The sequence below is a fragment of the Cervus canadensis genome, chromosome 18, assembly GCF_019320065.1.
Source record: "Cervus canadensis isolate Bull #8, Minnesota chromosome 18, ASM1932006v1, whole genome shotgun sequence".
NCBI classification, from domain to species: Eukaryota; Metazoa; Chordata; class Mammalia; order Artiodactyla; family Cervidae; genus Cervus; species Cervus canadensis.
Window position 1 is genome coordinate 44,579,964 of NC_057403.1, and position 25,017 is coordinate 44,604,980.

Below are 25,017 nucleotides of genomic sequence, written 5' to 3' on the forward strand. Positions count from 1 at the left end.
TTTCTTTTATTCACAGCCCTGTTGCCCTTAGAGACAGTTTTTCTTTGCTTGTTTAAGGCCTGTCCTCCCCTCCTTGCCTGTCTTGTCTGCTACTAGTTCATCCTGAGACCTAGAAGTGTCTGGGCTGAAACACACAAAGCTCTCAATAAATATTTTGTTGAATATATGAATGAATGAAAGGATCATGAGAGAATATTTATTGGTTATTAAGAGAGTACTTTGACTACTAAATAAAAATGGAGGGGAAGGGGATTTAAAACATCAACAGCTGTAAAAATAGAATTAATCTTTAAAATTTTAATTTAGGATCAAATAAAATCAATATAGAGCTGACTGCTTGGTAAAACAAAGGAGTTAGAGGGTGTATGAGAAAATACCATTGTTTTATCATAAACTCTTGAAATTTTTATTTTGCTGAGAAACTATTAATTAACTTTGGGGAAGACTGTTTTTCACAAAACTTTCATGTGTAGGTATGTTTGATTATAACCCTGAGAGTAGTTATTAAGTAAAAATTATCTATTTCAGTGTAGATATTTTGATGAATATGGTATGTAGGTCTGTAATTATCATTGGTATGCATCTGGCACAACTTTATTTGTTTGAGGTTCTACTTGGGTTAGGAATACATTAGTTATGCCTAAGTATTGATTAATTGCTTATCTGCAAATAAAATTTTAACATTGCTATAGAATATAACTAAATAATTGAGCTTAAAATTATTGGATTTCCTATTTGTAGTTCTCTGATATTTATAAATACAAAGCACTTTTTATTACTGATAATTGTTTAATTACTCCATTTCTTAAGAAATATTGATTAAAATAACACATTGTGAAAATTTATTTAGTCACACTCTCTAGTATGTTTGGGCTGTTTGCTTCTTAATTAGTTGTTCTCCTTTATTATGAAAACCTGAGGTTGAATTGTTACAGAGAATATTTGTAAATGCAGATGGAAGATGCATAAAATACATTTGCATCTTAGATTTTTAAAATTCCTTTTGAGCCAAAATCCTTTGGCTTACTTTCAAAGATGGAAGTAAGCACCATTGTAGTGAGTCACAATCGATAGAATAATGTGTGATATTTAAAATTATAAAATCTATTTGAATATATTTTACTTTGTAAAAGAAACAAGAAAGCAATACAGGAGGATGTATGATTATGTATCACCAAGTGTATATCACAAAGATAAATGTCAGGCATGGGAAGGAAAGAGAAATTTACTCTGAGAGGACTTCGTGGAAGGACTGGTCCTTGTGGGCCTGAAAGTAGGAGTGGAAAAAATTTGAATATGTAAAGGAAGTAGAGCTTTCTTGGCTAAGGTAGTAAGAGCAACCTGTTTCCATTCCCTCCCCATCCCCTCAAACCCCATATATCTTATAGGAAGTATGAACATGGTAATATGCCATCATGATTTACACAGTAGGGACATTTTTCAACTTTTCATTCTCTTTCAGTCTTGATTAAATCAAGGAGGCAGTCTCAGTTTGAGGCTAATTAGTCTTTCACATCTCTCTTTCATCCTTTTTCAAAAGGAGAAAGCAGAACTCTGGCCCCAAATCTTAGGCAGATCCCCATATTTAGATGGACTGTGTTGTTATTTGCTTTACTTGGTATTTACCTGGCATTCCAATGATCATGGTTTTTAATTTATGATTCCAGTTTTTAATTTATGCTAGTGAGCAAAAGCTTCCTTTTTAATATAAAATTATTCAGATTTTTACCATTCACTCCAATGATTAATGTTCATTAATAGACTGGATTTCAGGCAATTGAAGAAAACAAGGGACCACTACCCAAAACATCCATTCCTTGGTTTCCTTTTTTAAAAAACAAACGACAAAGAGGCTTTTTTATCAGGTGGAGAGAGGAGCAAGTCTCAGCTAAGCACTCTGCCCATGAAGACATGGACAAACCATCAAGACATCATTGCCCAAAGACTTTGTTGAATTGTATTTAGAGGCAACTAGAAGGCAGTGTGCTTTCTGTTAGAAGTCTGTGATCTGCCCATTCAGAATAATTTTCTCTGGTTGCAAAAATAAATCCTTGAGTACTCTTCAAATCATACTACCATATGACTCAGCAGTCCCACTCCTGGGCATATACCTGGAGAAAACCATAATTCAAAAAGATACATGCACCCCATGTTCATTGCAGCAATATTTAACAATAGCTAGGACATGAGAGCATGTCCAACAACAGAGGAATGGGTGAAGAAGTGATACATGTACACAATGAAATACTACTCAGCCATAAAAAGGAATGAAATAGTGACATTTGTAGAGATGTGGATGGACCTAGAAACTGTCATACAGAGTGAAGTCAGAAAGAGAAAAACAAATATATTAACACATATGTGTGGAATCTAGAAAAATGGTATAGATGAGCTTATTTGCAAAGCAGAAATAGAAGCACAGACATAGAGAACGAATGTATGGATACCAAGCAGGGGGGAGGGAGTGTGTGGGATGGATTGGGATTGACATATATATACTACTATATACAAAATAGATAATTAATGAAAATCAAAAAGCATAAAATAAAGGAGCCTGGGCTTTTAGGAGCTATCATATATATTTTACTGATTTACACTTTAATTTTTATTAGAAAATTAAAATTTATGGCTTCCCTGATAGCTCAGTTGGTAAAAAGTCCACCTGCAATGCAGGAGACCCTGGTTTAATTTCTGGGCTGGGAAGATCCCCTGGAGAAGGGATAGGCTACCCACTCCAGTATTCTTGGGCTTCCCTTGTGGCTTATCTGGTAAAGAATCTGCCTGGATGCGGGAGACCTGGATTTGATCCCTGGGTTGGGAAGATCCCCTAGAGAAGAGAAAGTCTACCCACTCCCGTATTCTGACCTGGAGAATTCCATGGACTGTCTAGTCCATGGGGTAGCAAAGAGTTGGACACGAGTGGGAGACTTTCACTTCACTAGAAAGTAAATTAAAAATTGCTTCATTCTACAAAAAATAAAAAAAGTTCATACCAATTTAAAAAATAAGTTGAGGTGTTAGGCTCTTTATACTATTTATAATTAAATCCAAGTTGTCCACAATTGATGGGTTGCCCTTGAAATACCATCAGTTAATATTTATTGGGATGAATGACATCAATAAATAGGTACCAAGCTTTTAAACTTTCAATGGCTTCCTTATCCATTGTGAATAAAATCCAGAATGGATTATAGACCCATTACTTATGGCCATTACTTGTTCTCCAGCCTCACAGCGAGCCTTGCTTTTCCTGGGCAGTGACACGGACCTCTTCTTTACTTATCCGGCATGTGCTTCCTTAGGGTTTCCTAAGTGGCGCTAGTGGTAAAGAACCTGCCTGCCAATGCAGGAGATTTAAGAGACGTGGGTTTGATCCCTGAGTCGGGAAGATCCCCTGGAAGAGGGCATGGAAACCCACTCCAGCATTCTCACCTGGAGAATCCTTTGGACAGAGGAGCCTGGTGGGCTGTAGTCCATAGGGTCGCAGAGTCAGATGCGACTTAGCGAGCACACACGCATGTGCTTCCTTATGCCACGGGACTTTGCGCATGTTCTTCTTCTCTGCATACAATGCTCTTTCCTCTTTTCTAGCTCTGTTAGCTTCCACTCATCCTTTACAACTCAGCGCAGTGGGTCACCTCTGCAGGGGAGCATCCCCCAATTTTCCCACCTCACCTGATCTGGCTCATCCTCATCTCTCCCAAACCCATTGCATTTCGCTGTTCACCTTGCCTACCCGGCTCCTGCCTCTTCTGGCCTCCTCATTTCTCAAGCGTGACAAGCCTTCTCCCATCTCAGACTTTGCACATGCTCTTCCCTCTGGCTGGAACATACTTTCTCCTCATTTCCTAATGGACTTCTTACTTTTTAGGTATCGGCTCAAAAGTCACCTTGGAGAGGCCTTTCCTACTGTAGCTATCCTCTCCTGAATAATTTTTTTTTTTTTTTTTTTTGCGTAGCCTCTTTATTTTTCCACAATATTTATCACAGTTCTATTTTCACATATGTTCTATTTTCACAGACAGAACCTAATTTTGGACCCCTCCTTCTCTTCCCCCACAAGAAGAAGATTTCTGTTGTATTTCTCTTAATAAAATCATTTTCAAATGGGGCATTGCAGATTTTGTCCATCAGGGAACTTTGCCAGTGTCTGGAGACATTTGGATGTCACAGCTCGGTAGGGAGGGGAGGTTACTGGCGCCCAGTGGATAGAGACCAGAGATGCTATTAAGCATTTACAATGCTCAGGATGCATTGCAAGCAAAGGATTTGATGCATCTGCCCAACAAAGAATTTTCCAGTCCAAAATGTCAATACTGCTGATGTTGACAAACTCTTATCTAATATTATCAGTTAGAAGACAGAGTGAGATAAGAAGAAAGAAGGAGTTGCTTTCCAATGATGAACAATTTAGGAAATGATACAAGTGAACTCTCCATATAAAACATAATTGCATGAAGAGTCAAAAAAGCTACCAGCATTCAGTCCTTCTTGTTGGATGTGATAATAGCATCTCTTATAACGCAGCAGTTGCTTTGCCTTTCAGAGATCATTGGGAAGTCTTTCAATGCTTAATTTTAATAAGTAAGATTAATGATTTACAAAAGCACATTGAATTTCTTAGGGCTATGTCCATGATTTTACATTTCCATCTCATGTCACTGGTGGTGGTAGTGGTGGGTTAGTCGCTCAATCATGTCTGACTCTTTTGTGACCCCATGGACTGTAGCCCGCCAGGCTCCTCTGTCCATGGGATTTCCCAGGCAAAAATACTGGAGTGAGTTGCCATTTCCTTCTCCAGGGGATCTTCCCAACCCAGAAATCAAACCCACATCTCCTGCATTGCAGGCAGATTCTTTACTGACTAAACCATCAGGGAAGCCCTCTTGTGTCATTACTACTAGGAAAAATGGTGAGCTATTTTGAAGGAATATATATGAATTATTCTTGCCTATACTTTTTTATGGTATTAATAAATTCATTAGTCCATTCTAAATTTTGTCTAAATAGAGTCATGTTTAAAAGAATCACATGGTAACTTTCTAGTTTTGAAAGATATGAGCATTGGTATATTGGTGTCTCTGGCCTGGCACATAGTAAGTGCTCAATAAATACTTTTCCACTGAGCTGACATCTTTTTCTTCTTAAGTGGAAATCCTAAGATCACAGGAGGTTTTTTTTTAAGGTTACTTTTTGAAATAGAAAATGATTGGCGCTGTTAAGGATCACCAGGTTCCCCAAGGAGGTTGTTAATAATTGGTGACCCTAAAGGAACTTGAATCTCTAAAGAGATACTTTCACCATTAATCTTCTTATACTATAATCCTCACACATAGGAAGTTATTACCAGATAACAATGGACCATGGTAGATGCTAGCACATTTTGTTGCACTGATTATGTGGTTCACAGGTTACCTGACAATATTTGAGAGGTCCTTGGTGTGTGGTCCTGTGGGAGATAAGAAAGGTGGGCCAGCATTTTTTGGATTTGAAGACCACGTGGATGGCTCTGAGTTTTGGCAAGATCTTGGCCCCACCACCACCAGCATGCTTCAGGAGTGGTTTTCACACTGTCCCCAATTCAGAAGCCACCCCCCCCTTTCTTTTTTTTAGTGAAATGAGTCTCAATTTATATAAGACAAATAAAAATGGAGTTGCTTTTGTGAAAGGAGGGTGGGACGGTCAGAGTTCAGAGCCCACCCGTCTCTCACTCTGTCAGTACAAGCTTCCACCAGTGGTGGTCCACGGCTCCTTTGCTGTGTTGCTGTTCAGTTACTGAGTCAAGTCTGACTCTTTGCCACCCCATGGACTGTAGCCTGCCAGGCTCCTCTGTCCATGGGACTTAGAGAACAGTTTCTCCATCAGTCAATCACCCCAGCTACCTCTGTGGCTTAGGGGTTCCTTCTTATCCAAGAATAGGTACAATAGTATCTAATTCAGGAAGTTATTTAGAGGATTGAATTGGAAAGTGCATACATACTAAGCTTAGCACAGGTCCCAGATCCGAGGAAACACACAATGCTCCTTGTCCATGAACCTTGGTTGTTTATCAACAGGAGCTCTTAGGCAACCAGGTCCATCATAAAGGTATAAATGGCAGGTGGAATTCAGGAAGAGTAGACAAAGTCAAAAAGTCTAACCCCGTGGCCCTCTGTGTGACCATGAGCTTCCTCTGAAATAGTGTACGTCTGGGATGCACCTGTCACGTATTGATGTTCATGGGCATGGGAGTAAAGAAAGCGAAGTGGCTTCTTGGTCAATGAGAAGGTTGTGTAAATTATATCCTGATATTTCATGGCCATGCCAGTTAACTGATGATTTTACCATTGGAATTAAAATGCTCTGGAGTTGCCTGCAGATATTTTTAAATAGTTAGATTTAAAGAAGTCTGAAAGGACCTTTGAAAAGCCTCTGAAAGATGTATTTGGAGGCTACAGTTAAGAAAAATATAGCATAATTCCCAGTTGTGGCGGGCTGGAAAACATCAGCAAGCAATGGTAGAACTTTAAAAGGACATGGAAGGGTGGACAGTCTGCTCAAATTTTTGAAGAGAAATAGCTAAGTGTGTGAAGAATGCCAATAAAAAGAAATTAAGACACACTGGTAACGTGAAATCCACTTTTCTGATATCAGACTGTAGAAGGACTCCTACAAGGAGAATGTAGTATTTTAGGAGCGTATTGTTAGTGAGACAAAAAGAGTTAGGGTTGCTTGGAAATGTGGAGCACCTTTTCCCAGGATTCCATAGGAATTTGATAACTCAAGAATTATTAATGGAAAATATGTACATTTTCTATTAAACCCTGGCAGTTAGCCACAGACTCTTTTAACTGTTTCTGTCTCTTGTTTTTAGATTTTCCTAACTATAGTGTTTTAGTTTCTGTTTGTTTTGTTTTGTGTTTTTGTGAATGGGAAAAGTTAAGGTGCTTCCCTCTTTACCCCTCCAATCCAATCCAGTATAATGTAAGTACTGTTTACACTTTTAAAAAATATTTATTTATTTGGTTGCATCCAGGTTTAGTCACAGTATGTTGGACCTTCCCTTGCAGCAGGCGGGCTTCTCTCTAGTTGTGATGCAACTATGTGGAATCTTAGTTCCCCGACTAGGGATCAAATCTGCATCCCCTGCATTGGAAGGTGGATTCTTATCCACTGGATCACCACGGAAGTCCCTAAACTTTTTTTTTTTTTTAAACAAAGAGGGGGCTGTACTCTCTAACTGTTTTGCAACCTGGTTTTTCACTTGCTATGTCTTGCACATCACTCTAGATTAGTGGCTCTCTCCCCACTCCAGTGTTCTTGCCTGGAGAATCCCAGGGACGGGGGAGCCTGGTGGGCTGCCATCTGTGGGGTCGCACAGAGTCGGCCATGACTGGAGCGACATAGCAGCAGCAGCAGCAGAACTGGAGCAAGCTTGCCCTCCATGGGGCAATGTCCAGAGACATTTTTGATTGTCATGACTGGTGAAAGGAAGGAGGTTGCTATTGGCATCTCCAAGTTTGATTGCTGGGTTAGGAATGGCAACCCATTCCAGTACTCTTGCCTGGAGAATTCCATGGACAGAGGAGCCTGGTAGGCTGCAGTTCAAGTGGCCACAAAGAGTTGGATGTGACTGAATGACTAACACACACACACAGGGAGAGACCGGAGTTACTGTAAACATCCTACAATGCAAAGCACAGCCCCCACAGCAAAGAATTATCTGGTCCAAAATGTCATTAGAGCCAAAATGAAGAAACTCTTCTCTAGGTCAATACACATAAATCTAATTCATTATTTTAAAAAGCTTCATAATACTTTGTAGCATGATCGATCATAATTTATTCAACAAGTTTCCTATTGATAGCTCTTGGCTTCTGAATTAGTGACATTACAATATTTACAATTCATTTGTTTCTTTAAAGAGCAAAATAAGCTTTATCAGAAATATTGAAAAGAAGAATTCATAGGGTTATGTATAAAATTAGATTCTGGGTCACTGTGAGTCAAGAGAATCAAGAAAATCGGTTTCAAGAAAATCGCAGGCTCACTCTAAATGACAAGTCTTAAATGTAGTCATTTGAAAAGCATGTCTTCATTTTTGTATTGTTTGGAATGAGAAGAAGCAAATATAAATCCTTTTCTATGCCTCCTCAAAACAGAGACTACTTTTGAAGTGTTGGCAGTAATTTTCAGAGGAGCTAATTCTGATGGTCTCTACCTCCTCCTTATACATATTTTTTACCAATTCATTAATGCATTAAGTCAAGATGGGTTAAGGAAAAGAAAACAAAGCAGGTTTAAGATGAAAAAAGTGATATTCAATCCTAAAGACATGGAATGACTTCCAGATGCCATTGACAATGTAATTCAGAATTGGAATGATCCTCTGGTTAACCACAGAGGTTTTCACAGAGAGGGTGCCCCGAAGCAAACAGATGCTTGCTCCGTGTTTCTCTAGCCCATCCTTTCTACATGGTGTACGCCTGCCTGGGAGGATAAAATAGAGAACAGCTCCTCCCCATTTTGCAGAGCTGGAGAAAGGATAATTGAACCAGTACCATGTGGAAGAAGGATGGCCAATGAGTTGGTGAGTCTGAAAGGCTTGGACCTTAGCATCACCCCTTTTCTTGTCATCAGTTTCCTCAGTAAGGAGCAAGAGCTGGATATTTCTCTTCCCTTTGCTAATAGTCCTTTATTTTCACTTAATGAAGTCATCCAGTGATAGTTCTAGGCTTCCCTGGTAGCCCAGTGGTAGAGAAATCTGCCTGCCATTGCAGGAGATCCCTGGGCGGGAAGATCCCTTGGAGGGGGAAATGGCAACCTACTCCAGTATTCTTGCCTGAAAAATCCCATGGACAGAGGAGCCTGGTGGGCTAGTCCATGAGGTTGCCAAGAGTCAGACACGACAGCATGCATGCACACTCGAAGAAGACAATTCTACAGTGTCATAGTTGAGGCTGGATAATTTGGGCTTCGTGATTTTGACCTTTCAACTTTCTAGCATGAGTCCTTCTAGTTAATAAATTAATAGAGACCATTATCCTGCAATAAATCAGATCTAACAAAATTGGAACAAGTCAAACTTATCTAAGGAGCTGCTGAAGTTATAAGTTCATTGATCTTTTTAATTGAGGTATTAATTGACATATTAGTTTTAGGTATAGAACATAATGATTGGATATTTGTATATATTCCAGAAATATCACCACAGTAATTGCAGTTAACATTTGTCATCATACAGTTACAAATAAAAAAAAAAAACAGTTTTTCTTTTTCTTGTGATGAAGACTTTATAATCTATTGTCTTAGCAACTTTCAAACATGTCATAGAGTATTATTACCTACAGCCCCCAGGCTGTGTATTCCATCCCTATGATGTATATAGGGTTTCCCTGGTTGCTCAGCAGTGAAGAATCTGCCTACAATGCAGGAGACACTTGTAGGAGATGCAAAGTTTGATCCCTGGGTCAAGAAGATTCCCTGGAGCAGGAAATGGTAACACACTCTAGTATTCTTGCCTGGGAAATCCCATGGACAGAGGAGCCCAGCAGGCTAAAGTCTGTGGGGTTGCAAAGAGTCGGAAAGGACTTAACAGCTCAACAACAATGCAATGCAATGATCTATTTATTTTGTAACTGAAAGTTGGTACCTTTTGACCCCCTTCCCAAACCCCTGCAAGCTCACTGATGTTTGGGAAAACTAAGAGTGTCCCATTTCTGTTGCCCCTTTAGGATCAGAGCCACACACAAGTTTCACAATACCGCCAGGATCCCTCTGTGATCATGAGGTCCATCGTCCACATGACGGACGCTGCTCGCTCTGGGATCATGCCTCCTGCCCAGCTCACCACCATCAACCAGTCTCAGCTCAGCGCCCAGTTGGGGTTGAATTTGGGAGGTGCCAGTGTGCCCCACACGTCTCCTTCACCTCCTGCGAGCAAATCTGCGACTCCCTCCCCTTCCAGCTCCATCAACGAGGAGGATGCTGACGAATCCAACAGAGTAAGTTAACTGCCTTTAGTATATAGGGATCAACCCCATGTTCTTGTGTTTAAACTCCATTCACAATATTACCTTCCTTTTCTTCATGGATGTGGAGTAGCACTTAAATTTATGCCGGTTTAATTTTTTCTTAACTCTTTTATATCTGTTTATTTCTGTGGAAAGTATATTCAACTGAAACTTGGGAGATCTGACTTTTACTAATTGTAAAGCATTGAGCAAGTCACTTAATAGGCTGAATTTTACTTAAATCGGCAAAGGAGAAGGCTTGTGCTAGGCTTTTCAGAAATTCTGAACTGCTCAGGTTCTAAGTTAATGTCCAGGTGGGCAAGTTTCATCTGGTCAGTTGGCTGACCTGCTGCCCCATTGGATAGTCAGTCTTGCACTTGGGTGATGTTTACCGCATAGTATGTTCCAGGGGTTTTGCCCCTTTGCTTTTGTCAGGGAAATGATACATGATTCAAATATACCCAATTTGAAACAAAAACTTAGTTGCCAGTTTGACTTTTTTGAATGCCTAGAAAAAAACATTGTTTCATTGAAGTTACTTACTCTAGGTACACAATTACTCATTCCTCATTTATTAATTATGGGTGGCACACCTACTCTGCGCTTGGCATCTTACTTGGTTCTGGTGATACAAAGACTTATGAGGGAATTGCTGCCCCTGGGACTTCCCACTGAGAACAAATAAGAGTGTTTAAAACTAGCTCCAGATGTGATTAGTGGCATAACTGATGTATGTGGTATACTGAGATTGTCATCGATTCTGCTTTGGAGAGTGATTTGAGGAAGACTTTATTGAGAAGGTGATGTTTGAATTAGGTCTAAGAGGATACATAAAAGTTTGTGAGGCAGAAGAGAGAGGGCCACATAGTGGTAGAAAGAGCAAAGGAATTATATGTCCATTTATGGGTACCATGAATGGTGTGACGTGGAGGAGGAAAGAAATAGGACTTGAAAGAAATTGCTGGAATGTGGCAGCCTTTTCCTGCTGGTACTTGAGAGCTGATTAATTCTTTGCATCGAGGAATAGCATAAACAGATTTTTTTGCTTTAGAAAGATAGCTTAGGCTGTATATAGAACGTGTTACAAAGAGAGGGACCAGAGAGAAGGAAACCAATTAAAACATCCTTTTGTTATGATTTGTTTCCTTTAATTTTAGCAAAGGAAGGCATACAAGAGGTACCAGATTAGTGAGACATTCAAGAGAGAGAGAATCATCCATTAAGGTTTGATGATTGCCTGGAATTTGAAGGAGTAAAAGGTATGTTGGGTTTTAGTTTGAGAACCAGCATGGATATCAGTAAATGGAGAGGATTAACCCAGGAAGTGAGGAGTGTTCTTTTATTCCCCCCATGGGGAAGCTGAGAGTTTGGCATGGTAGGGGTTGAATTTGAGACGCTTCCATTTGAGTCTAGAACTCAGTCCATTGGAGAGAGTCTAGAATTCAGTCTGTTAGAGGTGGAAGTATAGACTTTTGAACCATCGGCACATAGATAGGAGCACATAGAAGTAACCAGAATTTCTCAGAGTGGGTAAGGAACAAGTCAAGGCCAGAATATTAAGCATCATTTATTTTCACCTTTAGCATCATTTATGTTTAAATAGAAATGGAAGAAAAGGTGCTTAGAGAAGATTGCAGGTGATGAAAAGAGGAGGGAGTTTAGCTGAAAAGAGGAGAAACGTGGCAGGGATTTTAAGGAGGGTTTGGTCTGTCCAGATATGTTAACTCCCCACTAGACACAGAGTGGGGAGATTTGCTTAGCAGTCTCTACTCACACTCACAAGGACTTCAGCAGGGTGAAGTGGGAAATAATAAACCCAAGGGATGTGTATAAGATATTGCTGGGTTACAGCTGGCTATTACACAATTCAAATGGATTCCTTTCATTTCGTTCGCATTCCCACTGATCTTAATACTTACCTCTGTATCAATCTGAAATTGTCATCTCTGTAAAGATAATTTTATGTGACTCTTAGCTTGTTCCATTTTTAGACAGGATCCAGGTTTTGAGTAAAGACAAGGAATCCAGTTTATCTTTTAAGTAACTTAGCTGAAAAAAAGGAAGATTAACGTTATTGTTGATTATGTCTTTGGGATAAAGCTATTTCTCCACTTTCTCACAGCCCTTTGAGTCAACTATGCAAAGTTTCTTTAGGAGAATTAATTGTGAGCTTTTATTTAAACTGTGAGATTCTTCATTTTGGATTTATTCTTAAAAGGTAATGATGACTAGGGCAAGTCATGGTTGTCCAAGAAAGATGACAAAGGTTGTCAACATTTGAATGTTGTTTTGCAAAGAAAGGAACTGAACTCTCATTTGGAAAATCTACACTGGAAATAGCTTTCATCTTGTCATTGGTCAGGGTATTGTTGGTGCAAACAGTGCCAAATTCTCTTCCAAGAAAAGAATAGAGTTTGACTCAATTAGAAAAATCTGTGTATATATTTTTGCCTTGTGGTTAAAGTAATATTTTTCATTGAAGGAAAATTTGGCTCAAGTTGAAACTCCAGCTAGAAGACATCTGACTCGTTTGCAAGTTCAGATTCATTAACTAGAATACACGTTTCACTTATTCTGAAGATTTAGAAAAAAGACTGTGGGGTCTATGGAATTTTATTTAATGCAGTGTGTGAGTTATGAAAGGTGGCATTTTGGAGGAGAGGTGAAGTCTAGCTTAATACCTACTGACATCTGTAAGCTACTTGTGTAAAGTATGGGTGTGGTTGTTACTCAAATAGTGCAAACAATAGGCCCACCAAGAAGGAGGTTACTGGCTTCCTAGGGTTCAGAGCTCTCAAAGAAAAGTTACTTATCAGTTTCTTCCCTATGAATTCTATTCATTGAATTAAGTTCCAAACAACCCTCTTTCAGAATGCAATGATACTCTTGGAAAATTTGAGTTAAGATTCAAGACTCAAGGCCATTAAAAGCCAATCTGCTAGTAACTTGAATCTGTCTCCGTTGATCTTGCCCAGAGCTGGCTTTTAAAACATATTTTGTCAAACACTTCAGGATTCTTGATAAAGTTAACTGCAAAATTATCTCCAATATAGTCATCATATTATAATCTAGGGGATGAAGAGGGGGATAAAACAAGGTTGATGAATCATTTCCCCTGCTTCTCTGATGAGTCTGTTATATGATTTTTGAAATTAGATGATGGTAGCAGGTGAGTATTAGAGCTCAGTGGTATATAAATTTGGTAAACTATATCATTCCTATGGTTTTGATTTCAGAGTTCATTGGGAATGTGTGTGAATATCACTGGGCCAGTATTCTTGTGGCAGCCTTACTTACTTTAGATAATAATAAGCATCTTATTAGTCTTCTTTTTAGCCTTGGTGATTCTAGCCTAAATATCTACTGATGCTGCTGTTTTACAGGTTTTTTATTTTATGAAGAGTATCAATTTCCTTTCTAGCCCTAGTTAGAAGTTGGACACGTTTGCATTCCTTATTACCCTATTCTTTAGCAAGTTTTTATTATTTTAGAAAATAAAAGTGGCCTTTCCCTTTTTGTGCAAACTTAGGGATTGGAGCTAATTTCCATTTGAGTTTCTGGAGACCATTAGCAAAGTAAAATTCCAGTTAAAAAAAAAAGAAACCAAACTTCGAAAAATCAATTCAGACCAATCATACATACGATGGTATGAGTCTTTGGCTAAGGGACCTCATTTAAAGTATCTGAGTATGATCAACATCCTGAATATTATTTAGGTTTACTTCTAAAACCTCTGAAAATGTAAGATATTTTGTTTATGGGTACATATGTAACACACACACATACACATGCACACATGCATACGTGTTTGGTACAAAGCATCCTGTTTTTCATTATTCATAATTGCTATTTAAAGCACATGTTGCAAATGTATTGAAGATACTTCTGGGTCTCATTAATCAATGTTCTAAATGCTAATCTCTGCCGTCCAGTTAACACTAAGCAAATTTACCCCTCCCCCTCTTTTGGTGGTGATTCATCTGTTGATGATGTTTAACAAAACCTTAAAAGAACAACCACGGACCTGAGTAAGTCTTTCTGCATTCTCTTCAAGTACATTCTAGGCAGTGAATTTTCATCTTGCTTTGCAGGCCATTGGAGAGAAAAGAGCTGCTCCAGATTCTGGCAAGAAGCCCAAGACTCCAAAGAAAAAGAAAAAGAAAGATCCCAATGAGCCACAGAAGCCAGTGTCAGCATATGCCCTGTTTTTCAGAGACACACAGGCTGCAATTAAAGGTCAGAACCCCAATGCGACCTTTGGAGAGGTCTCAAAAATCGTAGCATCAATGTGGGACAGCCTCGGGGAAGAACAAAAGCAGGTAAGTTCAGGCAAAGACCCATCACAGCCATATAATTCAATGTTCCAAGAATATTCCTGACACCTTTTCTGGGTGAATACATCACCTTAATATGATTGCTTCTCATGAAAGCCTTTTTCTAAGCTATGGAATTAAAAAAACACTAACATATAACTCCAAAGTACTTTCCAGTTATCTGGATTTCTCAGTTCCCTTAAGGGGTGTGTGTTCAGAACCCATTCAGAAGAGAGTTGGAGGAGATCCAGGCAGTATCCTGCAAGCATAAACTTTTGATGATAATCTTTTCATTTTAAATAATGTAGAATTTCCCCAACCCCCCCCCCCCACCTTGGTCACAAAGGGCACTATGGAGGGATTAGGTCCATCCTGCTTGCCTTTTTTTTGATCATCTTTCTGAACCCTAGTGCTCTCCTGGTGGGTTTCCAAACTTTGAAGCCGCCTCTGTGTGTTTTATTATTGTCAATGGGCATTTGAAATTTTATTCCATGTTCATTTGAAAGTGTGGCCATATGAGAGGCCTTGAGAGATTAGCCATGCTGGTGGGAGACACTTCCTTAGGGTCTAGCATCCTGTCTTTCCCCATGCAAGTCCTCCACACAAATGCAGAGAAGAATGGCTTCCTTGGGGCTCAGTTCTCCTCTGTCTTTTCCGTGAAATTCCAATGACCATTCATAGGCGTTAATTTCACATATCCTCACAGGAATAGACCCCTGTTAGTAGTAAACCAGAATAATTGTTTCATGAATAGAATGGAAAACCCTTGATTTTCATTCTTTCTCTCTTCCTTCTTTCCTTTAATCATGAACTCATTCCTACTAGCTGGTTACCTTGGGCTGATGCTACTGGAGAATCTGCCTGCTTGTTTGCACTGAGCTCCATGCTCTAGGCAGCAGCCCCATCTTCTACCCTAGAAATGTAATCCTAAGGGGCTGGCAAACTGCTGCATCTAACTTTTAAATTCTGGAGAAAAAAAGATAGTTGCATTTTGGTGTAACAGCTAGCCATCAGACCATTGTTTAAGAAAAGGAAGCCCAAATCAGGTTTCGTATACTGGGATTTATTTATATAAATCACTAGTCTCACTAATGGAAATCTTTTATCTTTCACTATTTCTGATTTTTTTTTTTTTCTTGAAAAGAAAGGTCTCCATCTTTTCTCTTCTGTCTTCACTCGCTCTCCCTGTTGTTGCTGGGTTTTCATCCTCTGATTTGTTTCAGTTTAGAAATGGGTGTGAGGGAAAGAAGACAGGATGGAGAAATTGTTAATATTCTATCATTTAAACTGTTTGCCACAAATTTCATTCTCGTTACCTTATTTACTGCCTGAACAGGAGGCCCTCAGCTGTTATTCTCATGAATTCTCTGCTGCTAGCCGAGAAATCTTTTTCTGTTTGTAATAGTAAACATTAAAACTGTGCCCCAGTGAAGGTGGCAGGGTTTGGTTTTGTTTTAATACCTGTGTGTGTGTTTTCACATTTAAAAATCAAAGCCAGAGAGACCAACTTTTTATGTGAGTTCTGTTGCAACCTAATTTGCACAGCAGTTATTTTATGGCTGAGAATGTGTATGCTAAAGGTGGTGCTAATTGTGGTCTTTTAATAGGTATATAAAAGGAAAACGGAAGCTGCCAAAAAAGAATACCTGAAAGCCCTGGCTGCATACAGGGCCAGCCTCGTTTCTAAGGTAAGAGAGCGACCAGTCTCTGCATTACAAAGTTGAAAACAGCCCTGGAGCACTGAAAACATAAATCCAACTCCTCAAACAGATAGCACCTCAAATAACTCATAAACTTATTTGTTCTCATTAGAGATAACTCAAATGACGGCATGAAAAATAAAGAGTTCATTCAAGCTAATGAATCCAAATTGTTTCCAAAAGATTCACTGATCTCTGCATATGTTGGCTGAAGCTATTCAGACAAATCTTAAACAGCCCTTTTCTTCCTGTCAGGGGCTGAGATCTGTGTTAATGTCCTCTATTTAAATTGAGAAGTATGTTTCTCAGGCATTTTTGGACATCAGATCATAAATTCTCCAGTGGTTGCATTATTGTAATAGAGGATGTTGTATTTTTGACAAACTGTTCCACATCATATAAATAAATAAACCTCATGATTATTTAAAATAAAATTATGCTCCAAGTACTTAAAAAAAGAGACATGTATACATGTATTATACATAGAGTATACAATGGGCCCTGATGTATTATAAAATGCACTGGTATTCTAAAGCAAATGTCACTCTGGATTATTATTACCTTGATCCAAAAGGAGCATGAGCTGTTACCTTCTATTTTAACATTTAATTAACTTTGTCTTTAGCCTTCCTAGAATTTAGAAAGGCTTTGGGGAGGATAATGTGAACTAATGTTTTGCTCTTGATGTATTTCCTCTGGCAAGCAGAGATTCCATTTCATTGTCTTTGTCGTGGCCTCAAAGTACCACGTTGGGCCTCAGGGCATGGTCAGTGCTGCTGGCAAAGCCATTTAAAAAGAATTTAGCCCTTTTTTCTCCTTTTCACCTGAGTTGTTTCTTCTTTGTATTAAGATCTACCATTGGCAGCTGCTCAGAACCAGATCAAGAGAGGTTGTCTTTGACAGTTCTTAGGACACTGCCTGTTTCATTAGAAAGAGAAAATATTCATCAGGTCCATAGCAAAGCCTTTTTCTGGGACTCTGGAAGATGCACATTGAGAGATATACTGATTCTGGATGCAGACTTGCACATTGGTAGAAAACCACTGAATGTGTGGGCTATAGATGTTAAGAATTGAGGTGTACTTGATGGCTAATTAGATGGAGTGACGTGACTAGAGTAACAATGTGCATGTACTCAAGTGGACCATTTATTCATTCACTTAGCCAGAAGCAGGTATAGATGATCTTTGTGCATTAGAGTGTGAATAATTGACCATACATGGATTTAAGCCAAGAGCCAGTAACTCAAAGTGCACTCTGGAAATAGCATCGGTGATTGGGCTGATCAGGTCTATGACTGACTTAGAAGGGATAACATACAAGTTTTACTTTTGGATACTAAAAACTGATTCAGAAATGTTTCCCAATGGATAGATTGAGTCTATGGATACTGGAAAAACTATTCAATAGGATGGGATTTAAAAAGAATAAATCTAAAATTCTTTAGGGGTAGGTTTGCTTTGTTTTTGGTTTTTCAATAGGTTAAGTACTGTTGTTGTTTAGTTGCTGAGTCGTGTTGTGCTCTAGCAACCCCATGGACTGTAGCCCATCGGGCTCCTCTGTCCATGGAATTTTCCAGGCAAGAATACTGGAGTGGGTCACCATTTCCTTCTCCAGGGGATCTTCCCAACCCAGGGGGCCAAACCCGTGTCTCCTGCTTGGCAGGCAGATTCTTTATGTGAGCCTCCTGGGAAGCCCCAGGGCAGTTGAGAACACCCCAAATTTATAGTCAGAGACATAGCAGGCAACTAAAATGGCCCTTGGGGTATAAGTTTAGAATAACTTCAACCTGACCCTAAAGTGTGAAATAGCCGCTAATATGGTGATCTCACAGGAAGCAGCATCTAACTGTATAGTTTGATGAGTAGACCACATCTGAAGAATTGGTTCTCTCTTTTTTGGTCCCCATGATATAAAGAGAAATGGTGACTAACTGAAGGCCTTCTAGTGGGTTGTCTCCATGATGGTAAGGACTGAAAATCAAATCCTATTTAAATAATTAAAAGAATCATGGGAGCAAGGGTTTGGGGGCATTTGATTTGGTCCTCAAGTATAACAGCCATCATGGAAGGAAAGCTTAAGTTTGATCTCTGTGTCCTGGATGGAACTCATTCAAGGAGTGGGATTACAGGGAGCAAGATTTCAGCCCCAGCATTAGAAATAATAAACAAGGGTGCATCACATGTGCTTTATAACTTAAGCCTCTACATTCAGAGGGCTTCTCCGGTGGCTCAGCGGTAAAGAATCCACTTGCAATGCAGGAAACACAGGAGATTCAGGCTCATTCCCTGAATAGGGAAGATCCCCTGGAGGCGGGCATGGCAACCCACTCCAGTATTCTTGCCTGGAGAATCCCATGGACAGAGGAACCTGACTGGCTACAGTCCATAGAGTTGCAAAGAGTCAGACACAGCTAAAGCAACTGAGCATGCACTACATTCAGAGCCTGGAACTCCTTCCCTTAAGGTGTGACTCAGCTATCACTTTTAGTCTTCAGAATAACCAACAAAATTAATAGAAGCTTAATATTAAACTGTAAAGGAGTAGAACCGGCAGGTGAGCAGGAGTCCTTCATAGCCATCCACTTTTCCATTCTCCACTAGGGGAGCATCTTAAAGGTGCAATGGCGTGATTGCCCAGGTGTCTAAGTATAGACTTTTCTTGTAGTTTCTTCCTTAAGACTGTCTTGGCCATTTTTAAATATTTGAGTATTTAAAAATAATGTGTCATTTACATGGAGAAAACTGCATATTCTACTTTGTGGGTGAAGTAATGGTTTTTAAAGATCATTATGAACATTTGTAGGTTTCTTCTTAACCAAAGACTTTAGAACATGACCCTCCACCCTCAAGCCATGTGCAGCCCCCAGCCCCACCCCATCCCCTGAGCTTTTGTACAAAATCATAAAACTGTCCATGAATGGATGGAGTCTTACACTGATAAGGTCTTCAAATGGAAGCCATCAGACATGGCTTTTTCTACCTCCAGTGATTCTCCATGTAAAGTCATTCCTCAAGTGTCTTCTAATAGTAGATTTTATAAATGTAAGTAATAAAAATCTAGAAATAAACATTCAAAATCATTAAAGAGAATAGATAGCTTGATGCCTCCAAGTTCCCCTGTCCCTACTCCCCTCCAAAAAACCCTAATTTTATGAAGCATAAGAAGAAAAAATAATCTTTAAAAGAAATCATTCCAATCACAGTTGCATTAGTATAATATTTTTGTGGAGGTAATTAGGTGTTTTTAGTACAAAATGTATGAGGCAGTTTCTCTGCATGTTGAGGTCCAGATTGTTTGTTTATAACAGGTTGTTCAGTCACATGAGAGTTGAACACTCACCACTTATCCATGACGTCTTTGATCAATTTTGGAAAACTTTGAAAATATTTGGTAAACCAAAATATTTCTAAAGTTGTAAAGTTCTTCAATTAAGTGTTTCTAAAGAATTCAATTATGTTTTTCTCATACTCAAGTAAGCACTGTTATAAATAATCATGGCTCTGATTATTGTATACAGGGCTTTGAAGTTTTCTAGTAATAGTCATTTTCTGGCAGTAGAGCTCCTTAATGAGTGAAAATAGCTAACATTTACCAAGTGCTCTCTGTAGGCCAGGCACTTTTGTAAATGCTTAACAAATATACGAGTACATTTAATTCTCACAACCCCTACACAAGGTGAATACCATTAAACCCCATTTAATGGATAAGGAAACTGAGGAACAGATGGGTGAATTAACTTACCTCAAGTCACAGAATTGTTGAGTAGTGGAGCTAGACTTGGACTCCGGCAGTCTACTGTCATTGTCTTTCAAAATGGTTCTTGGTGATGATCTTAGTTCAGGTTTCAATGCTGAACAACTGTTACTCAAACGTGTATCAGTCATCTTTCAGTACAGTAGTGCTGTGGAACAGTTGCATCGACCCAAAGCCCAATGACTTACAAAGATAAGCATGTATCTCAGAGAGTGCCAGGTAACTAGCTGGGTCTTCAGATCTAGGCCAAGCCAAGGCAGCATCACCAAATCCTTCTCATCTGTGTGCAATTGGCACACACATACCCCTACATGGCAGTGGGCTGGCTGGCAGTGAGCTAGTAATTGAGTCTGGTACCAGGGCCACATGTCTGTCATCACCTAGTGGTAGGTTCTGAAAGAGACAGACAGTCTTTGAAGCCTCATTTCCATCACTTTCTGTTGACCAGAGCAAAGGTGCCAAGCCAGCTCAGATTCAAAACGTGGGGAGCTGGACTCCACCTCCGGGAGGAGCTGCCTGGTCCTCCCCCAAAGCTTGGGCTCAGGGAAGCAAGAGTAATGCTGACCATTTTGATCATCCTTTCACAGTCCTTATAAAAACACTTCAACCGGTCTCCCCTCCAATGCAGGCTGCGGCGGAATCAGCAGAAGCCCAGACCATTCGTTCGGTTCAGCAGACCCTGGCGTCCACCAATCTGACCTCCTCCCTCCTCCTCAGCCCTCCGCTGTCTCAGCACGGAGCCGTGTCAGCCTCCCCGCAGACTCTCCAGCCGTCGCTCCCTCGCTCGATTGCTCCCAAGCCCTTGGCCATGAGACTCCCCGTGAGCCCGATGGTCACGTCGGTCACCATGGCCGCCAGCATGCCGTCGAACCTCGGGGCCCCGCTGATGAGCCCCGTGGTGGGCTCAGCGTCGTCGGCCCCGGTCAGCCCGCCCGTGCAGCCGCAGCCGCAGCAGCAGATGCAGCAGCTGCAGCTCCAGCAGCAGCTGCAGCAGCAGCGTTTTCAGCAGCACGTGCAGCTGCAGCAGCATCTCAGCCAGCAGCAGCTGCAGCAGCGTCTCCAGCTGCAGCAGCTGCAGCACATGCAGCATCAGTCCCAGCCCTCTCCCCGGCAGCACTCGCCGGCCGCCTCCCAGATCACGTCCCCCATCCCCACCCTCGGGAGCCCCCAGCCGGCCTCGCAGATACAGCCTCAGACACAGACTCAAGTGTTATCGCAGGTCAGTATTTTCTAAAGACGAACGCGCGCGCGGGGCAGGCGGTTCGTGCCGCGTCTGGAAGAGAGTGGCCGTCGGAGGGTACACCCCGGGCGGCTGCAACTCGCGGAGTCGGGGTGTGGTGATGCAGAAAGGTGTAACGATCGCGGCGGTCCTTCCGGTGTCTATTAGATAGGCAAGAAGAACGAAACAGTGGAGCTGAAAGATCTCGAAACGACTCTGTTTTTAAACAAGAAAAGCTGTGCTCTTCTATGTGATGGCTTTTTTATTTATTCAGGCTCTACCTACAATATGTGAATCAAACCGTGTCATGAATCCTAGGACAGACTGATGACTATAAGAAACTGGCCTCTCTGAGTCATAGCAAATGGCCTTATTTCTCCCGAAGTGAAGAATCCCCACTTCAAGGCGACTGGAACTTCCGAAGCCCTAAAAATAAAAAGCACAGTCAGTAACTACCTGAAATCTGAAGGTCCAGTTTCATACAAACATTTGTATGACGTCAATCGTTGATGGCATTTTTTTGTCATGAAAAAAAAAATAATGTAAATCACAGACTTTTGCCAAAGCTCTTATTTTTTTCCTTAAATCTCTCCAGAAAAAAAAAAAAAAAAAAAAAAAAAATGCAAGTGATTAGATTCAATTATTGACTCCTTTTCACTTTTTATCCATGACTTCTCCAGACCAAACCACAGTATATGTTGTAACACTATGACCACTGTTAGCCCATTCTATTCATTCCAATTAGAAGAAAAGAATGTGAATACTATATTCTGTGTTTTGAGTGACAAGTTTCGAAAATTAAAAACACTGTATTTTTAAAAGGGAAATGCACTTAAATGAAGACAGTTATTACAAAAGTTAAGATTTAAAAAAAAGCAAGAGTTTTTATTATGATGTAATACCGGTAGAATATTTAAAAGGCGCACCACATCTGAATAATCAATGTAAATATTTTCCTTCAAAGTTGTAAGTTTTCATATCATGTGTTGTAAAGTTTTCATAAACGAGGCTTTAACGTAAACACTGGTGACATAAACCATTCATTGCTACGTTGCTTATTGTGTTTTTATGCTGTTTTATACTTTTTTATGAGTTATGATAGCAGCAATTAAGTTGTTTGTATTTTGCTTAACTAAAACAAAAATGCTTTTATCTTGCTATAGAATAAACACATTTCAGTAAAAACTGTGGACTGTATTTTGATGCAACAACCAGGCAACTGTTCACTTTTCAAATAAAATGATATGTCAAATTTCACTTGTGGTTCCTTGAATATGTAGAAAATGGGGGAAATAGATCCCATACCAACCTGTTTTTAAGCCCAGGTATCTTCAATTTTTAGCTGAAAATGCAAGATTTACAGCTAAGAATGTGGATTGCATGGCCCCAAACTAGGGCCTGTTAAAAAGAAGCTAAACCATTAGAAATAGAACCATTAATGGAATTCCCTGGCGGCCCAGTGGTTTAAGACTCTGAGCTTTCAGTGATGAGGGCACAAGTTCGATCACCGGTTGGGGAACTAAGATCCTACAAACTGTGCGGTGGGGCCAAAAAATAACAAAATAAATAGAACCATTAGTAATTATTTATAATTATCATTTTATTAAGATGCAAGGGCAAGGTAAGTCTAGAGGAAAAAGCAATTGTCTTCTATTTGGGGCTCGAACTAGCTGGCATTGTGTCTTTATTGCTATTAAAATGGATGGTGAATGCTAATTCTTAAGCCAAAATAATTATTTCAGTGCCCATTTCTTCCCCCCTTTTCTTGCTCTGTGGTGACTCCTCTTTGAGAACACTGTGACCACTATCCCCAGTTGTCCTGCATGATTAATTACAGCATCTGTCCTGTCAGAAGCTATAATGAAGAGGTCTTGATAAAAATTGCAAATTACCACTGGCAACAGTCTTCAACTGCTTATGATAAAATGAAAATTAAAAACAGCAAGTGTCATCCCTGACCAGAATCCTAATCTGGAAAAAAAAAAGAGGGTGTGAGTGGTGGTATCCATGGCTACTGTGTATAAGACATTCAAAAAAATAATGGAATATGGATTCCTCAAAGTTGTTGTTGTATTTCAAAGAATATTTACTGTATGTTGTGGGCTATGAATAATGAATTCAGCTTTCAATATTTCATAATCCTCTCGTCCTCTGTATTATGTACAAATATTGAACAGCAAGAGATTCTAATTATAAATTTATAGATTTCTGGCTGTAGAAAAATTTATGTCTAAATTGAAGCTTTTCATGAGATGTTTTAGTTGACAGGTATCAGTGTTCAAACAGTCTAAGAATGATGCCTAATCACATCTACAAGGGGGCAATTGTATTCCACAAAGAAATGAGATGCTTACACCAGACCCATCAGAGGCAGAGCTGATGGTAAAAGATTTTCTGTGAATTGAAACTAACATTACATAAAAATAAGAACCATTTTATATTCTGTTGTGAAACCTTTAGACAAATGTCTTCAAAATTAATTGCTAAACTACATGTGACAGTAATTGTGTATTAGTTCTGTAATTGTCATTTTGAAAACCCATGAAGTATTGCTTGGAAAAAAAATGTCACTAGTGATAAGACTTAATTGCAAATGAAGTCTGTTTTCAACTGTTTGCAGTTAGAAGCAGGTGTTGTATCATCTATTAAATGATTTTTATAAATCTTGGGTTTTATCACATCTGATTAAATGTTGCTAAGCCACTGACGGTCCATTTCAAGAAAAAAATAGCTTAATTACTGCAGTTTAAAAAATTAATCACCAGGCAAAACTGTGTCTTGAAAATGTCAAAAAGCTTGAATCATGAAACAAATTCCCCGACCTTGTTACCATATTATTCTCAGGATCTGCTAAAAGCATATTATGAGTCAACTTGTATTTCATTTTGTACATAGGATTGATTCCTGTTTCTGAGACATAAGTAAGTACATGGTGTATTTGGTGTGTGGTTTTTTTTTTGGTTACAAGTCAGAAATGAATCAGGGTAATGAAAAATAGGCATGAACATTATAGAAGCTGATTAGTGGGACACCTCTATACTTTCCCACTTCAGTGGTCCACGGACATTAACGAGGCGCCCCTCATACCCTCCTTCACGACACATACACCTTTTCTCTCCCCTGCCGTGTGCACATTATTTTATTACTCTGGCTAAACAGGCTCTCTATTTTTTGCATTAACCTGTCCTGCTCTATGATGAAAGAACATAAGGAGTTTTCGTTTTCTAGCTGACATGGGGTCGTTAGCTCCCAGCTCACAGAACAGAAGCTTAAATGCCTTCGTGCAGCATAATTTCTGCAATACATTACCACCGGACGGAGGTTTGAAGGCTTTCTAGACAGATGGATGAATATCTCAGGTTTAAGTAGAAGTCCTCTGCTGTGTCCATTCAGACATCTGAATGGTTTCTCTCCCATTTCTCACTTCGCAGAGCATTTTTCAGCACTGGACTTCCATCTAACCTTTCCTTCCCCCCCTTCCCCACCCCCTTTGTTTGGCTTTTGTTTTGCAACAGCTGTTATTATCGTTTTTGGTCAGCTGTGATTGCTGGAGGCAAAATAGGACCAGATGGTGTTTTGCTATGCATGAATGGCAAGTTAGAGGAGTTGGGATTGAATAGGCCAAGTTTGAATGGTGTCTCCGCACCACCTGCCTGCCTGAGCTGTGGCACACACATCACAGGAGCATGATCCGCCTCAGACCCACTAGGCTCGGATGGGAAAGTGGGGAGCTGGGCTGGATTTTCCCCATATTTATTGATCTGCCATGCACTCACAGAATAACGTGGTGTACAGTCAATTTGAGTTAATTGGAAGTGACACAGCATGGGCGTGTAATCTATCATTCAAGAATTCTGGTTTGCTTTAAAGATTTCGTTGCTCTCCCAAACACACACACACACACACATACACACAAAACACAGTAATAGCAAAAATTAATGGGCATGGTGAGCACAAAATTTTTTGAAATATCTGTCTGAAGTGCTAGAATTAAGGGTCTGGCATGAGGTTTTCATAAAGGGAGGATTCTTCAAAAT

The 25,017-nt window shown here is 39.8% G+C and overlaps 1 protein-coding gene across 4 annotated transcripts in view; it reads left to right on the forward strand.

Annotated features, from left to right (window-relative positions):
* The window catches only part of TOX3 (TOX high mobility group box family member 3), a 117,830-nt gene extending 95,665 nt beyond the window's left edge, over positions 1–22,165 (forward strand). For 2 of the 4 annotated variants that reach the window (XM_043436318.1, XM_043436319.1), the window contains exons 4-8: positions 9,714–9,983; positions 14,084–14,311; positions 15,913–15,993; positions 20,390–20,980; positions 21,255–22,165. In XM_043436318.1, coding sequence (XP_043292253.1) covers positions 9,714–9,983; positions 14,084–14,311; positions 15,913–15,993; positions 20,390–20,980; positions 21,255–21,308 — 1,224 coding nt within the window. In that variant the 3' untranslated portion in view covers positions 21,309–22,165. Of the gene's footprint in view, positions 1–9,713; positions 9,984–14,083; positions 14,312–15,912; positions 15,994–20,389 lie in introns of all 4 variants that reach the window. The other 2 variants (XM_043436320.1, XM_043436321.1) reach the window with 1 other exon arrangement.
* The last annotated feature ends 2,852 nt before the right edge of the window (positions 22,166–25,017 follow it).